General features: G+C 36.9%; 1 protein-coding gene across 1 annotated transcript in view; it reads left to right on the top strand.

Annotated features, from left to right (window-relative positions):
* Window positions 1-17,528, top strand: part of LOC121389122 — a 63,285-nt gene that overhangs the window by 37,653 nt on the left and 8,104 nt on the right. The window contains exons 19-26 of the mRNA XM_041520735.1: window positions 4,045-4,362; window positions 5,347-5,491; window positions 5,942-6,067; window positions 8,210-8,327; window positions 10,557-10,716; window positions 13,481-13,545; window positions 14,776-14,879; window positions 15,508-15,654. Of these exons, the coding sequence (XP_041376669.1) occupies window positions 4,045-4,362; window positions 5,347-5,491; window positions 5,942-6,067; window positions 8,210-8,327; window positions 10,557-10,716; window positions 13,481-13,545; window positions 14,776-14,879; window positions 15,508-15,654 (1,183 nt within the window). The remainder of the gene's footprint in view (window positions 1-4,044; window positions 4,363-5,346; window positions 5,492-5,941; window positions 6,068-8,209; window positions 8,328-10,556; window positions 10,717-13,480; window positions 13,546-14,775; window positions 14,880-15,507; window positions 15,655-17,528) is intronic.

Here is a 17,528-nt window from a genome sequence, read left to right on the forward strand (position 1 = left end):
ATGTTGTCATTCCATCTTATTGCAGTGATGTTGTCATTTCCTGTTACTGCAGTGATTTGTCATTCCTTATTACTGCAGTAATGTTGTCATATCTTGTTACTGCAGTAATGTTGTCATATCTTGTTACTGCATTGATGCTTTCATTCCTTGTTATTGCAATGATTTGTCATTCCTTATTACTGTAGTGATGTTGTCATTTCTTGTTATTGCAGTAATGTTGTCATGTCTTGTTATTGCAGTGATGTTGTCATGTCTTGTTATTACAGTGATGTTGTCATGTCTTGTTATTACAGTGATGTTGTCGTGTCTTGTTATTACAGTGATGTTGTCATGTCTTCTTATTACAGTGATGTTGTCATGTCTTGTTATTACAGTGATGTTGTCATGTCTTGTTATTACAGTGATGTTGTCATGTCTTGTTATTACAGTGATGTTGTCATTCCATCTTATTGCAGTGATGTTGTCATTTCCTGTTACTGCAGTGATTTGTCATTCCTTATTACTGCAGTAATGTTGTCATATCTTGTTACTGCATTGATGCTTTCATTCCTTGTTATTGCAATGATTTGTCATTCCTTATTACTGTAGTGATGTTGTCATTTCTTGTTATTGCAGTAATGTTGTCATGTCTTGTTATTGCAGTGATGTCATGTCTTGTTATTGCAGTGATGTTGTCATGTCTTGTTATTGCAGTGATGTTGTCATGTCTTGTTATTACAGTGATGTTGTCATGTCTTGTTATTGCAGTGATATCATGTCTTGTTATTGCAGTGATGTTGTCATGTCTTGTTATTACAGTGATGTCATGTCTTGTTATTGCAGTGATATTGTCATGTCTTGTTATTGCAGTGATGTTGTCATGTTATTGCAGTGATGTTGTCATGTCTTGTTATTGCAGTGATGTTGTCACGTCTTGTCATTGCAGTGATGTTGTCATGTCTTGTTATTACAGTGATGTTGTCATGTCTTGTTATTACAATGATGTCATGTCTTGTTATTGCAGTGATGTTGTCATATTTTGTTTGTACAGTGATATTGTCATGTCTTGTTATTGCAGTGATGTTGTCATTCATTGTTATTGCAGTGATGTTGTCATGTCTTGTTATTACAGTGATGTTGTCATGTCTTGTTATTACAGTGATGTTGTCATGTCTTGTCATTGCAGTGATGTTGTCATTCATTGTTATTGCAGTGATGTTGTCATGTCTTGTTATTACAGTGATGTTGTCATGTCTTGTTATTACAGTGATGTTGTCATTCATTGTTATTACAGTGATGTTGTCACGTCTTGTTATTACAGAGATGTTGTCATGTCTTGTTATTGCAGTGATGTTGTCATTCATTGTTATTGCAGTGATGTTGTCACGTCTTGTTATTACAGTGATGTTGTCATGTCTTGTTATTACAGTGATGTCATGTCTTGTCATTGCAGTGATGTTGTCATTCATTGTTATTGCAGTGATGTTGTCATGTCTTGTTATTACAGTGATGTTGTCATGTCTTGTCATTGCAGTGGTGTTGTCATTCCTTGTTACTGCAGTGATGTTTTCATTCCTTGTTACTGCAATGACTTGTCTTTCCTTGTTACTGTAGTGATGTTGTCATTTCTTGTTACTGCAGTGATGCTTTTATTCCTTGTTACTACAGTGATTCTGTTATTCCTTGTTATTACAATGATGTTGTCATTCCATCTTATTGCAGTGATGTTGTCATTTCCTGTTACTGCAGTGATTTGTCATTCCTTATTACTGCAGTAATGTTGTCATATCTTGTTACTGCAGTGATGTTTTAATTCCTTGTTACTGCAGTGATGTTTTCATTCCTTGTTATTGCAGTGATGTCATTCTTTTTACTGCAGTGATGTTGTCATTCCTTTTTACTGTAATGATGTCATTCCTTTTTATTAAAGTGGTGGTGTCAGGCCTTTCCGCAGGATTTTTTTAAGGCGCGTACATTTTTAGAATAAGTATAACACAAATCAAGCCAAAATAAGTGGAGTAGTGGGTTGAAAACAGTTAAGTGTTTGCCTTCAATCCAGCTAATCATGCTCTCTTTTTAAAGTAACCCATCAATTCCCCACCCCCAACAATTTCATAATTTGTGCCATGTTGTTGCTGTTGATTTCAGCATTGTGTTAAATGCTTGTTGTGATTTCTGCTTGTAAAATACCTAGGCTAAGAATGCCGACTTCACAGTATATATAAAAAACAAAACAAACAACAACAACAACAACAAAAAAAACGTTAATAAAATTAAAATTTACGGTCTTTTTAAAATCCAGCTAACTTATTAAATATCACCTTACAGTAGTACAAATATATATCTAACATTATCTAACAGATATGATTATTGTAAGCTAATTCAGTGTACGTTTAACTGCAATTTATATAAATACTGCATGTTCATTTCCCGCGATCGCTATCTCTTGACCATAGGTACAAAATTAACAAAGACAAAGGAAATAGATTAAACTGCCGTTAGGTATTCACTAATGCAAACAACTATCGTTTTTCTACAAATTTACATCAAGATTTACTTCTGTGTAATCGTATTGTTCAATGTCTGCAAAGAAGCCTCTTGACACATGGGTGTCTGCTGACTGAAGCGTGACATATGTTCGCGTCGAGAGCTTTCCTCGGTTCAGCCAACAAACATTCTTCCTAATGTTCGCGAACTATTTGATTGGTGTCCGTCGTGTCCATTTGGTTTAACGTGAAGTGCACAAACCAGTGTAGCGAATGTTTTGTTTTTGCTCGATCTGGCTGAACTCAGCTCTTGGGATAGCCCTACATGTCTTTCGGCCCTAAACTGGCATGTGTATTCCAATTGACACGCATTGTCGGTTTGTTTTTATTACTTTGGTTCAAAGACTTTACAAAGTTAAAATAACAAGTTACAGATCTTCCAGACATTGAATTACCGTCACATTGCTGTCATACATGTCGAATGCATGCGGTTAAAATTAATAACAGTGATTATTAAAATAAACATCATAAGGCCTACACTGTATTCTGGATTTTCTCATTACCAGTTGCGAGATCGCTATTACGCTAATTGAATATTTGGTATTATTATTATGTTTGAGCTGTCGGATAAATACAGTGTATGTAACCGTTTGTTCACATCAGATGATAGAAAATGGTTTAGCCAAAATTTTAGCCACTTGCAAATTTTATTAGCCATTTTTTTTTAAATAATTTTTAATTAGCCAATGGCTAATTTGGCTACCGACAATGCGACCCTTGGATGTTTTCAGTGTGTGGGAGTTTTGGGAAGGGGGTGTTAGAATAGAAATGACTGATTGCCAACTTAACTGTACTTTTAAAAAGTGCTTCAGTTAAATGGTACAGTTGATTCTGTCAATGGGCATCTTCTTTGATCGGCCTTGAAGCTTGATTGCTCGGCACGGGAATCCCGTTACGCGAAAGCACCTTCCCGACAGATTAGCGGTCCCAGTAGATGTGGTAAAATTACTAAACACCAGTTGTGAGCAGACAACTGGTCCATTGTTGGGTATTTAGGAAGTGTTTTACCTGTCATAGTAATTAGGTGTGCTTGATATACTGGTACACAAATTGTTTGCAAGACTTCCAAGCTCGTACTTGTGAAAATTGTTTTTCTAAAGCACTTCAAATCAAGGCGTAGCGGCAATTGATTTAAGTCGCTTCCACGCCGTCAAAGCGCTTACTTTAAGGACAAGGCATGTCGGGCCGCTACGCCTAACGGCCCTGGGGAAACTTGTTATTCCTCGTTATTCAAGTGATGTTGTCATTCCTTGTTATTGCAGTGATGTTGTCATACCTTGTTATTAAGATGTATTTAAACTCCAGTTTGGTCTACAACAAACATTTAGGTCGACCAGATTCACATTCTGTGTGCAGACACTGATGTTCTAAACAAGAAACTGTTTTCACTGTGTTATGTTAGTTGTAATTGTAGCTCTGTCTGAAATATCTTACAGTGACACATTTGGTTGTTATTATTATTAAGAATAAGAAGAGTTGTATCTTTGTTTTTTAATGAAATGTGTCGTCTTTCATTTAGGTGAGAGGAAAAGCTTCAATAAGGCTAGAGATGACTCACATTCCAACCAGAAGATGGACAGACAAGTCAGCTGTGATAAGGTGCAGACGGACAGACAAGTCAGCTGTGATAAGGTGCAGACAGACAGACAAGTCAGCTGTGATAAGGTACAGATGGATAGACAAGTCAGCTGTGATAAGGTGCAGACGGACAGACAGGTCAGCTGTGATAAGGTGCAGACGGACAGACAAGTCAGCTGTGATAGTCTGATGTCGCACACAGACAGTGGAATTCAGACATCGTCTACCAGTGACTTCAGGCCAGGCTTTCGACCTCTAAGTAATTTTCAGATTTAATTTTCATTCACAGCTTCTGTCAGTAATCTGATCATGTTGATTTGTCTCATGTCTAATTAGACATTTAGATTACGACACAATGTAACACAATTTAATAGAATTGTTTTTAATATTAATTATAAATTGAGAATGCATTCAGTATAATATTTCTGCTTGTTAACATTTATTAATATGCTTGTTATATAACAATTCTCAGTCATTTGTGATCATTATCATTCATGAATCATTTTCAACGTTTATAACTGATTATTTATTATAAGAAAGTGAAAGAAACTGAGAATGATGTGAAAAATATATTTCATTGGATGGGACTTAACAAAACTGACACTGGGTGTTAAAATTGGTAAAAATGTTGAATTGGTGGTAGGAGATTTTGATGATTACTAACTAGGATGTGGAATCTTAATCAGCTGTTAAATTATGTGATTGTGTTGCATTTTTTTTTTTTTCTTGACATAAACATGTACTCGTAGCCCAGTGGTAAAGCACTCACTCGATGCGCGGTCAGTCTGGGATCGATCGACCCATTGGGCTATTTCTCATTCCAGCCAGTGCACCACGACTGGCATATCAAAGGCCATGGTATGTACTACCCTGTGTGATGGTGCATATAAAAGATCCCTTGCTGCTAATCGAAAAAGAGTAGCCCATGAAGTGGCGACAGTGGGTTTCCTATCTCAATATCTGTGTGGTCCTTAACCATATGTCTGACACCATATAACCATAAATAAAATATGTTGAGTGAGTAATTTTTTTTTTTTTTTTTTTTTTTATTGATAGGTTGGGGTAAAAAAAAAATCATGCTTTCATCTTGAATTTTTACATTATGTTGAGGTATGCTGATTTTGTATTGTTTTCTGTCTATCTGTTTTTGTCACATGTGCTGTCTTCTGTAACTTACAATTGTTCCATTAGTCAGTTCATGTAATATGACAACATTGTTTTACTTTTGTTGACTAAATTGCAGGCAGTCTCACACGACGTTCCATAAGTGCAAGCAGTCGTGAAAACGTGAAAGAGAAGGAAAAAGAGAAAATCAAAGAAATAGATAAAGACAAGGAATTGTTTCGGGATGATTCAGTTTTATTCACAGAGCCCAAGGAAATTATTAGGTATATTTCACTTTTATTGCAATTTATTTTTGTGCTTTGTTTGTGTATCAGAGCTGTCTGTATGGTCCTTAACCATAGGACTGACGCCATATGACTGTAAATAAAATGTGTTGAGTGTATCGTTAAATAAAACCAACTAAACAATTACTTGACATTAATTTCTTTCATTTCTGTTATTTACTTTGTTTATATGTATCATGTTAAAGATATTAAAATGTTTTCATGTAAACATATAAAATAAATTATCTGAAAGCTACATGTGTATGTTGTAGGTGGTTAAACATTTTCTTTCCATGGTTATGCAATTTATTTGAATGTTAATTTAATTCATTGCATCTGTTACCATGATTATGCAAACTGTAAGAAAATATAGAGCATTCCATATTAACATTTTGAAGTATGTTAACTGTTCAGTAACAGAAGCATACTTTCATTGTTTTTGTTTTTAAGAATAAAACAGGAGAACGAGAAGGTGTTGCTGGGTAATTTCTTCTGCCATGGAGAAAACCTCTTCATTCAGCTGGAAACAACAGCACCTCCCCCCAGGAAAAAGGCTCTCAAAAAGAGAAGTATTAGGTAAAGTTACTCGAGTGTATAGAACAGGGCTAGCTCTGGCACTCGTCAAGTTCGCCACTTGCGAAATTTCAAAATTTATTACAAAATAACCAGGTTTTTGTAAATTATTGAAGTTTAAATTGATGATTTCGTAAAAAAATTCTGTTTACCCAGAGCTAGCTCTGGTATAGAACATATGAAAATTTAAACTTCAAACAATATTGCCACATAAAATATACTCTTCAAAAGAAGAAACGCAAAACCACATTGTCGTAACATTTGGAGAATTGATTTAATTATTGAATGGTGAGTCCGATAATTACCAAATGTTGCAGGATTGTTCACAATTCACTCTAGTCCATTGTGAGTAAGTGATAGGACACACCACCAAGGTCAAGGTCATCTGGAGTCAATACCGGGTGTGGCCTCCGCGTGTGTTGACAACTGCCTGGCACCGCCTGCCCATTGAAGCAACCAGAGTACGAATGACGTCCCGGAGGATGGTGGCCCACTCGGCCTGCAAGGCTGCTGCCAGCTCGGGCAGGGTCTGGGGCTGTGGTTGTCGCTGTCGGAGGCGTCGGTCCAACTCGTCCCATAGATGCTCAATTGGGTTCAAATCCGGTGATATCGATGGCCAAGGAAGGACATTAATGTTGTTGTTCTGTAGGAAAGCCGTTGTGAGACGTGCTGTGTGAGGCCTGGCGTTGTCATGTTGGAACACTGCGTTGGCGTTGGCCATAACTGGAACGATGTGTGGCCGGAGGATCTGGTCAATGTAGCCCTGTGCATTCAGGTTGCCCTGCACGTGGACCAGGTCAGTTATGCCAGTGTGTGAGATGGCTGCCCACACCATGACACTACCCCCGCCGAATCTGTCCACTTCCTGCACGCAGTTTGCCGCATAACGTTCACCACGACGCCTATACACGCGACATCTTCCATCATGACGTCGGAGCAGAAATCGGGACTCGTCACTGAACCACACCTGTCTCCATCGCAGTTGAGGCCATTGTCGATGAATCTGGCACCACTGCAGTCGGAGTCGACGGTGTTGTGGTGTTAAGATGACACCTCGAACTGGACGTCTGGCACGAATTCCTATCTCACGTAGGCGGTTCCGTACGGTCTGGTCGGATATCCTGCGCAAACCTGGTATTGCTGCGGCTGTGGAGGTGGCAGTAGTCAATCGTTCCCGAAGGTGGCGTACCCGGATGTAGCGGTCCTGCCCGGGGGTAGTGACCCGTGGTCGACCGGATCTAGGGAGGTCACGTGTTGATCCATGTTGCTGGTAACGGTCCCACAGTCTGGAGATGGTGCTTGGGGACACATGGAATGCCCTGGCAACGGCCGTTCTGGATTCGCCTGCGTCTAGTCGGCCGATGGCATTGTTTCTCTGCGGTTCACTGAGACATGGCATGTCCTGGATTGTCAACTGTCGGCCAGATACAGAGGCCAGGCAAGCGAACACCCTGCACTTTTATACTGTCAGTGTTCATGTTGCACGTGCAGACAACGCACGTGCAGTGGTGACATGGTTTGCACGTGGCTGCGTTTTTGCGAATATTCACATTTTGGAACTTTATTGTACAGTAGCTGCGTTTTATCGAATGTAACCGTGGTAATGTGTTTGGGACATGCAATGACCTTATATTCACAAAGCATGAACCGGTAGGAAACATAAAATCGGAGTTATAACCCATTTGTACCCTTTTGCGTTTCTTTTTTTGAAGAGTATATAATAGTGAAATAACTTTATCACTTTGCCATTCAATGTCCAGTTTTTCTCATGAAATAATTTACATTTATCAATTAAAGGTCCGGTGTAGAGAAGCTATGTTCTGTACTTATATATAACTTTATCACTTTGCCATTCAATGTCAAGTTTTTCATATGAAGTAATTTACATTTATCAATTAAAGGTCCGGTGTAGAGAAGCTACATTGTATGTTCTGTACTTATATATAACTTTATCACTTTGCCATTCAATGTCAAGTTTTTCATATGAAATAATTTACATTTATCAATTAAAGGTAGAGAAGCTATGTTCTATACTTATATTTAGAACAGAACAATTTCCAGTTTTGAGTCTTCACTGTATATTTAATACTCTATACCATTTTGTAAACCGTACTTTGTTATAAAGCATTAATTCTCTGTCTGCAGAAAGCGGTCCCACCACGTAACGCCATCAACAGACAGTGTTAAAAACCAGACTGCTTCAAGTCGTGACGGAGGGGATGAGTATTCGTCTGAGGCGTCTGAGATTGACTCGCACGCAGCTGTAAGAATTACAGACTTAAGTAGTGTCGGAAATAGAATAAAGATTATTTTCGTCAATTATTTCTTTCATATTAAACTGACAAATAAATATTTAGTAAATACCTATTTAATGATGCTCTACCTAATTTAGCATTTACTTGTTTGGGCTCTCATTGATGTACAAGGTGGTGTTTACTCTTGAAATTAAAATAAAGATGTTGGTAAACAGGAGATTTGTGACCTTTATTGGAATAAACTATAACACATTTTGATGGATACATGTATGTGTCAATTTCATTTACCCATAAACAAACTTTTAATTTAAAACTGCAAGATAACTGATTATTTTGAATTGCAGCATAAATGATTAATTTTGACCAGCATATTTAGTGAATATAAATTCAATATAAATACAGTAGAAATGTACACAATCTTGCAACCACTTAAAGGTGCTATATCAGAAGTTACACAAACATGTATATGTGATCATCTGTTTGTGATAAAGATTCTCCAATAAAACTGTATTTTCTACTAGTAGATAAATTCATTTCCTATAATCATAATTATGGGCATATAGTTAAAGGTGTAGTCTTTAAATGTTAAAGCAAAATTTAATAAAAACATGATTTGCAATAGCTGTCATTATGCAACTTTGAGATAGCACCTTTAATACTGGAAAATAGATCACAAACTCAAAATGGTTCTTGACAGTTTTGCTCAAAAGTTACTTATAAATGTCTACAAATATTTTGTTTTGGAGAGGATTATGGGTAAACCATCAGGAATGTCCCTCACATATTGTAACAGCAATGAAATTGACATATGTTGACCAAACTTTGTTATAGTCTTTTCCAATAAAGTTCACAAATCACCTGTTTACCGACGTATTTCTTTTAATTTCAAGAGTAAACACCACCTTGTACATCTATGAGAGCCAAAACAAGTAAATGCTAAATTAGGTAGACTATAATTAAATATATATTTACAAAATATTTACTTGTCTGTTTAATATGTAAAAAATAATCGACGAAAATAATTTTTATTCTATTTCCGACAGCACTATAGTTCTCAGCATCACTTTCAGTGTGCAATTTTGAGGAGAGTCCGGGAGCCCGAGGCTCACAAAAATCATATAGGACTCTCTAGCTTGACTAGCATATGAGCCCCTATGGTTCGTAAAAATTATTTGTGCAAGTTACATTGATTCTTCGAAATGACACGATCAGCATATATCTCAAACTCCTGGGAAACTACAGTCTTAAATAATGATCTTTTCCATGGTTTCATGCAAAACATGTAGTGTATCTTCTGTTCTACTGGAGACGCAAAGCAGGGCTCTCTGGGTTGGTGGCGAGCTCTACAGATTAGCAAACAGGAAGTTCTTATGACACTTACATTTTTTAAACCAAAATCGCACACTGATTGTCATAACAAATTAACATTATTTCAGAACCATACACACAGTGTACATTATCGGTAGACCATTTTACCCATTTTCCCCAGGCAGCTGACAAAATGTCAGGAAAGTGGTAACTTAATCTTGTGTCTCTCGTCTAATGATCAGATTTGCCATATACACGTTATATCGTATTATGTCCCCCCAAAAATGTAATTCTTTATTTTGCTTTTTAATTGGCAAAATTACAGTTTACAAAACATAATTACAAAATACTTAGAAAAAGAACAACACACTATACACACAGCACATAATTAAATACAAACTAATTGAACAAAGTATGCACAGCTGGTGTTTCAGGAAGGTATAACATGTATTCAAACACATGGGCTATTATGTCGAAATTTAATGTTTGTAAAACAATCGGATAATTAAAGTTTATTACAGATCTGTTGACTGGTACCCTGTTATGCATAATAGATAGTCATAGCAATAAGTGTCTTCTGTAAATGTACATGTATGTTTGGGCAATACAAAAATTGTACCTGTATATTTTGAGTGTTAAAAACAAAATCCTGTGTGTGTGTGCATTGTAAAACTTTATTAACCATATTTGAAAATTTTGTATTCTGATTTTTGTAAATTTTTATACATTTAAGAGTAATAAGTCTATTTTGTGTACAAAATAAAGAACATTTACAGCACTTTTATTTTGAATGTGATAGATAAAATGTGCAGTAATTATTATGAACCAAATACTTACAGTGAGGTGTAGTGAAATAATAATTTGGTGTTAGGCCAAATATATATTTTTTATAGAATATACCATAATGTATGATGATGTTTTAATCATAGATTCCTGCCTGGTTACGAGAAGAACTGACAACAGAAGCAGAAGAGATGCATGATGGGAATGAAGCAGATGACACAACTGACCAATCAGATACTGATTTGCGAAGTCATGGCATTGACAGCTCAATGTCCAGTATTCAGATCAGTAGAGCTCTAACTCCAGGTTTGTCATGTCCAGTTTTAAATGTCCAGTATTCAGATCAACAGAGCTCTCACTTCAAGTTTGTGATCTCCAGTTTTAAATGTCCAGTATTCAGATCAACAGAGCTCTCACTTCAAGTTTGTGATCTCCAGTTTTAAATGTCCAGTATTCATATCAGCAGAGCTCTCACTCCAGGTTTGTCATGTCCAGTTTTAAATGTCCAGTATTCAGATCAGCAGAGCTCTCACTCCAGGTTTGTCATGTCCAGTTTTAAATGTCCAGTATTCCAATCAGCAGAGCTCTCACTTCAGGTTTGTAATCTCTAGTTTTAAATGTCCAGTATTCAGATCGGCAGAGCTCTCACTTCAGGTTTGTGATCTCTAGTTTTAAATGTCCAGTATTCAGATCGGCAGAGCTCTCACTTCAGGTTTGTAATCTCTAGTTTTAAATGTCCAGTATTCCAATCAGCAGAGCTCTCACTCCAGGTTTGTAATCTCTAGTTTTAAATGTCCAGTATTCAGATCGGCAGAGCTCTCACTCCAGGTTTGTAATCTCTAGTTTTAAATGTCCAGTATTCAGATCGGCAGAGCTATCACTCCAGGTTTGTAATCTCTAGTTTTAAATGTCCAGTATTCATATCGGCAGAGCTCTCACTCCAGGTTTGTAATCTCTAGTTTTAAATGTCCAGTATTCATAGCAGAGCTCTCACTCCAGGTTTGTCATGTCCAGTTTTAAATGTCCAGTATTCAGATCGGCAGAGCTCTCACTCCAGGTTTGTAATCTCTAGTTTTAAATGTCCAGTATTCAGATCGGCAGAGCTCTCACTCCAGGTTTGTGATCTCTAGTTTTAAATGTCCAGTATTCATATCAGCAGAGCTCTCACTCCAGGTTTGTCATGTCCAGTTTTAAATGTCCAGTATTCATATCAGCAGAGCTCTCACTCCAGGTTTGTGATGTCCAGTTTTAAATGTCCAGTATTCAGATCAGCAGAGCTCTCACTCCAGGTTTGTCATGTCCAGTTTTAAATGTCCAGTATTCCAATCAGCAGAGCTCTCACTCCAGGTTTGTCATGTCCAGTTTTAAATGTCCAGTATTCAGATCAACAGAGCTCTCACTTCAGGTTTGTAATCTCTAGTTTTAAATGTCCAGTATTCAGATCGGCAGAGCTCTCACTTCAGGTTTGTCATGTCCAGTTTTAAATGTCCAGTATTCAGATCGGCAGAGCTCTCACTTCAGGTTTGTCATGTCTAGTTTTAAATGTCCAGTATTCAGATCGGCAGAGCTCTCACTCCAGGTTTGTAATCTCTAGTTTTAAATGTCCAGTATTCAGATCGGCAGAGCTCTCACTCCAGGTTTGTAATCTCTAGTTTTAAATGTCCAGTATTCAGATCGGCAGAGCTCTCACTCCAGGTTTGTAATCTCTAGTTTTAAATGTCCAGTATTCAGATCGGCAGAGCTCTCACTTCAGGTTTGTCATGTCCAGTTTTAAATGTCCAGTATTCAGATCGGCAGAGCTCTCACTTCAGGTTTGTCATGTCTAGTTTTAAATGTCCAGTATTCAGATCGGCAGAGCTCTCACTCCAGGTTTGTAATCTCTAGTTTTAAATGTCCAGTATTCAGATCGGCAGAGCTCTCACTTCAGGTTTGTAATCTCTAGTTTTAAATGTCCAGTATTCAGATCGGCAGAGCTCTCACTCCAGGTTTGTAATCTCTAGTTTTAAATGTCCAGTATTCAGATCGGCAGAGCTCTCACTCCAGGTTTGTAATCTCTAGTTTTAAATGTCCAGTATTCAGATCGGCAGAGCTCTCACTCCAGGTTTGTAATCTCTAGTTTTAAATGTCCAGTATTCAGATCGGCAGAGCTCTCACTCCAGGTTTGTAATCTCTAGTTTTAAATGTCCAGTATTCAGAGGCAGAGCTCTCACTTCAGGTTTGTCATGTCTAGTTTTAAATGTCCAGTATTCAGATCGGCAGAGCTCTCACTCCAGGTTTGTAATCTCTAGTTTTAAATGTCCAGTATTCAGATCGGCAGAGCTCTCACTCCAGGTTTGTGATCTCTAGTTTTAAATGTCCAGTATTCATATCAGCAGAGCTCTCACTCCAGGTTTGTCATGTCCAGTTTTAAATGTCCAGTATTCATATCAGCAGAGCTCTCACTCCAGGTTTGTCATGTCCAGTTTCCAATGCTATAATTAGCAACAAATCCTGTTGTCCCTCTCTTAGACTAGTGGTCAGATTTGAAGCCTACCAGAACCCTTGATGACAGCTTTGGTTGGTAGTCTGTGTTGGGATCTTGTCTGAAATAAACTAAACTTTGAAGTTGTATTCTCAGGCACTTTAATGTACAGATTTACATCTCATGCAGTCACTAGCTTGTGGTCAGTTATATTGGTATACAATTGTAATTTCATTTGTTAAAAGTGTCAATTTAATATTGCACAATTGTGATTGTTATCAGTGATTTATGATTTAGAAAAAAGGATCATGAATTAATTTACTTGTCTTTTGATGTGTTCTATGCCAATTTATCAAAATTTCTTATCTCTGTTTGCTGACACCAGATTGTTTGGTATTTTACAATGAATTGAATTGAATTGCATATACACTGTTACAATCTTGTCTGTTGGCTTGTTTACGGTACTTTAATTTGAAAGAAATGTTACGTCAAGATTGACTGCATGTACTACATGTAAATGCTATTATTTTTAGTTGAACATAGAAAGTCCCCATTGTGAAGTTCCCTGTAGGTATGAATTTTACACAGTTTGTATTAAATGTTTTTCAGTTAGTCCTCGGGTATCAACACAGTTCAGATCCGTCTTCGCTGTACAACAGACAACACAAAAGCAGGTAATACTTTACTATAACTGATTTTATAAATCTGTTTTAGGGCACAATATTTCACGAGAACCGTTGTTCTGTTAGCGAGTTGGTTATGCAACTTAAAATCACGAGAACTGCCAATCACTTACGTGGTGAACAATTACATTCTAAAATTAAAAGTACCATATATCAGTAATGAAAGTGAAAATCAGTTTATGTTTTTATATACATTAGAATTATCAACATAGCACAGAACCATAGTTCAAGCACTTTAGGATTAGGTAGACCTAACTCATCGGTTACGAGAACTCTATTCACGTAACCGAACAATCGGTTACCTACATGTAAGTAAAAGTCACATGAACTGATTTCCGGTTACTTAAGATTTTGAAATATTGTCCCCTGTGTTTGAATTTTAATGTTCAAAATTAAGATATTTGAAGCTTAATAAAAACAGTTTAAATGTGTACTTTTATTTTTAGTGATTTAGACATGATGTTATAGACATAAATCGTTATCCTAATTTATCTGTATTTGTCTAATGTTTAAAGGTGAAATTTAATAGAAATGTAATGTATTGTTAATGTGTAAGAGTCATTTTTTATGTAATTGTTTTGGTGAAGTGGTCTTGGCATTAAAAACAAATGTGTATACATGGGGATGGGATTAAAAAATGGCCAAATTTTGTGATACAAAATTGTTGAACGTTCCCTATTCATCTAATGAAAAAGGGGATGCTGGGCACTATAATATACATTGTAACTGCCCATTTCTTTAAGTTTTGCACCAACCTGCAACCTGCAGATTTTCTCTGATGTAGTCATCAGTTTCACATTTAACTCTAGAAGAATATTTAACAAAAAATATATATCAACTTTTGAATGTAACACACATCATGATATGCATGGAAGAAATTCCAAACAAATATACCATTAATTATGAACAGGGTTTCTGCCAAAGGGTAAAACGAGTATGGCGCCATACCCGAATGTTTTTGCAAATTTCTTTTTTTTAAGTTAACCTTTTGACTAAATTAATTACTCTTATCATTACTGTATGATTTTCTTAACCATAACCCTAACCAACCCATTTTCTTTCTGGGGGAGGCCCCTATATCCTCTTTTGACTGTGCTTGCATTCAATTCCATAGCGCCATACCCAAAAATTTCTTTCTGGCAGAAACCCTGATGAAGCAATTATTTGAATGTTTTTAAAAGAGAAAAAGCAGTTGATTACAGACTATAACTTATTTTTCAGCTGATGCCCCGGCCCCGGACAGTGTCGGCAACCAGTAGCGGCAGTAACCTGGATATTGTGTCCGATACGTGTAGCAGTGCCAGTGAACCAGTCGACAGGAAACAGTAGGTTTGACCTTTTAGTATTATTGTTGCAGTCGGGGCTTCTAGATTATGGTATCCCCATTCCCATGGCTAGTGATATTTTCTCATTTTCCAATCCAATTGAATGAATGAATGAAATGAATGAATGAATGAATGATTAACAACACCCAGCACAAAAATTACATTGGCTATTGGGTGTTTAACTATGGTAAATGTAAAAATTAAGTGATGCTCCTTGGAATGTGCTCCAGCTGTTCTGCTGTGGAAAGGTACATGTAAAGATCTTGCTGCTCCTCACTAACAAATCTTAATTACAGATATAAATCATCTGGGTGTAGCTGGCTCTCATCTGTTGGAGGTACACCGGCCTCGGTGGTGTCGTGTTTAAGCCATTGAACATAAGGCTGGTAGGTATGGGTTCGCAGCCCGGTTATTGCTCCCACCTAGAGCCAGTTTTAACAACACAATGGGTAGGTGTAAGACCACTATACACCCTCTTATCTCTCAATAACCACTAACAACTAACCCTCTGTCCTGGACAGATAGCTGAGGTTTGTGCCCAGAACAGCATGCTTGAACCTTAATCGGATATAAGCACGACTATAAGTTGAAATGAAATGTTGGAGATACAGCAGTGGCTTTCTTTCAGGGAGAAAAATGAACTGGCTGCTGAAGATAGGAATCGGAAAATATCTACAACAGGAAGCAGTGAGACGTCAGCTACAAAACTTAAAGTAATTCCAAATAAAAAGGTGTTGGCAAAAAAGCGATTACGAGGAAAAGGTTCCAGTAAAAGGTTGGTGTTATGAATTTAAATTGTATAAAATTAATACAATCTAGGGGGTATCAATGTGTGAACATGTCAGTAATCATGGCATCTTTTTTTGAGGGGGGCAGGACGTTGCCCAGTGGTAAAGCGTTCGCTTGATGCTTGGTCGCTCTGGGATCGATCCTCATCGGTGGGCCCATTGGGCTATTTCTAACTCTAGCCATTGCACCACAACTTGTAGCCATGGTCTGTACCACCCTGTCTGTGGGATGGTGCGTATAAAAGATCCCTTGCTGCTAATCAAAAAGAGTAGCCCATGGAGTGGCGACAGTGGGTTTCCTCTCTCAATATCTGTGTGGTTCTTAACCATATGTCTGACGCCATATAACCGTAAATAAAATGTGTTGAGTGCATCGTTAAACAAAACATTTCTTTCTTTCTTTCATGGCATTTTTTAAAAATCAAGACTTTTAAGCATGAAACCATGTGTGAGAATTCCACTGCTCGGGCTGAGGTCTGGTTCAGTGGGAAGCTGTTCATTGACCTTTAGTAGAAATCACCATTTGTATGTCACTTTCAACTCGATCAATACCTTTATCGTCAACAACCCTAACTGCGTAATTATGCTTCAAATTCCGTTCAGGTTTATTTTCTCGTGCACAATTTGCGCAATCAACATCCGATTTGTTGTTGTTCACAGTTCAGAAACATTTCCATTGACAATAAAGTTCAGACAAGTACTAAATATTGAAATACAAAAGTTTTCAAACCCCTAAAACCATTAATTTTACCAAGTCGTTTTTGTTTATTTCTTAAAATTACTGAAATTGGGTCCACTTGATACGTAGAAATTTATTTAAAATCAAGGAAGATGAATTAACATTCAATGCGTGTCACATGACCTCATAAGTGTCAGATCAACAAGGCCATATCATTTAATTTTTATGTTTTTTATGCCCCTGTTGTTAGAATTTGTTTTCAATTATTCTATTCAATCTGCAAAAGGTATGCTACATTTTTGTGCCCCTACTGTAGTGAATAGTAGACATAGTCCATTCATTTTGAGTGTATAAATTGCATTAATAAAGAAGCAGTTCATTAGAAAATTGATATTTTACAAACTATTCACTGGTATGCATTGGCGTAGCCAGGATTTGATATGGGGTGGGGCAACCCACACTACATGTATGTATGTATGATTTTACAAAATTTAATAGTTTAAAAAAAAAAATGTTTGATTGGGAAGCCATGGCCCCTAGATGTGCCACCCCGCCAATCCCAGCTCTACACCAGTGCTGGTATGCTGGTATGTGCCTGTCTATATTGAATTGACATCAAGTGTTGTTAGCGATCATGATGGATAAACAGATTGCACTTAACAAACTGATTTTTTTTTTTTTTTAATGTTAATCAAAGTGTTCATCCACTGTGTAGTTGAGAAACATATATTTTATCATATAGTGGCTTTAAAATTTTTAAATGATGAACTGTGAATGCACGGAAAGGTGACCGTTGTTTTTCCAAATGCATGCAGGTGAACGCAGTTAAAAACTACCACCTTTTTCTGTTTACTGTAGTGTTACACTTTTGTTTGCTAGAATGGATTCATTTTACATCCATGTTGTAGATTTTTCTCGTTAACTGATTGGAATGTATTTTATTTCATGTACCGTAACTGAAAACTATACAATATTAGAGATATTTTATTCGTGCTTTTGTCATTAGCCAAACGCAGTTAATTCGGGAAATCAGTGTATGTGTAGACTCAAAGTATAATGAAAATTATACAGCTATAGAACAAGACACCTTGATTTATTTTGTATGTTTAAGCTAGTATGAAACATATGGGCCTGAATTTACAAAGACTGTTTTTTGAGTGTGCAACAATTAATGCTTAAACG

Source organism: Gigantopelta aegis, chromosome 14 (genome assembly GCF_016097555.1).
Source record: "Gigantopelta aegis isolate Gae_Host chromosome 14, Gae_host_genome, whole genome shotgun sequence".
NCBI classification, from domain to species: domain Eukaryota; kingdom Metazoa; phylum Mollusca; class Gastropoda; order Neomphalida; family Peltospiridae; genus Gigantopelta; species Gigantopelta aegis.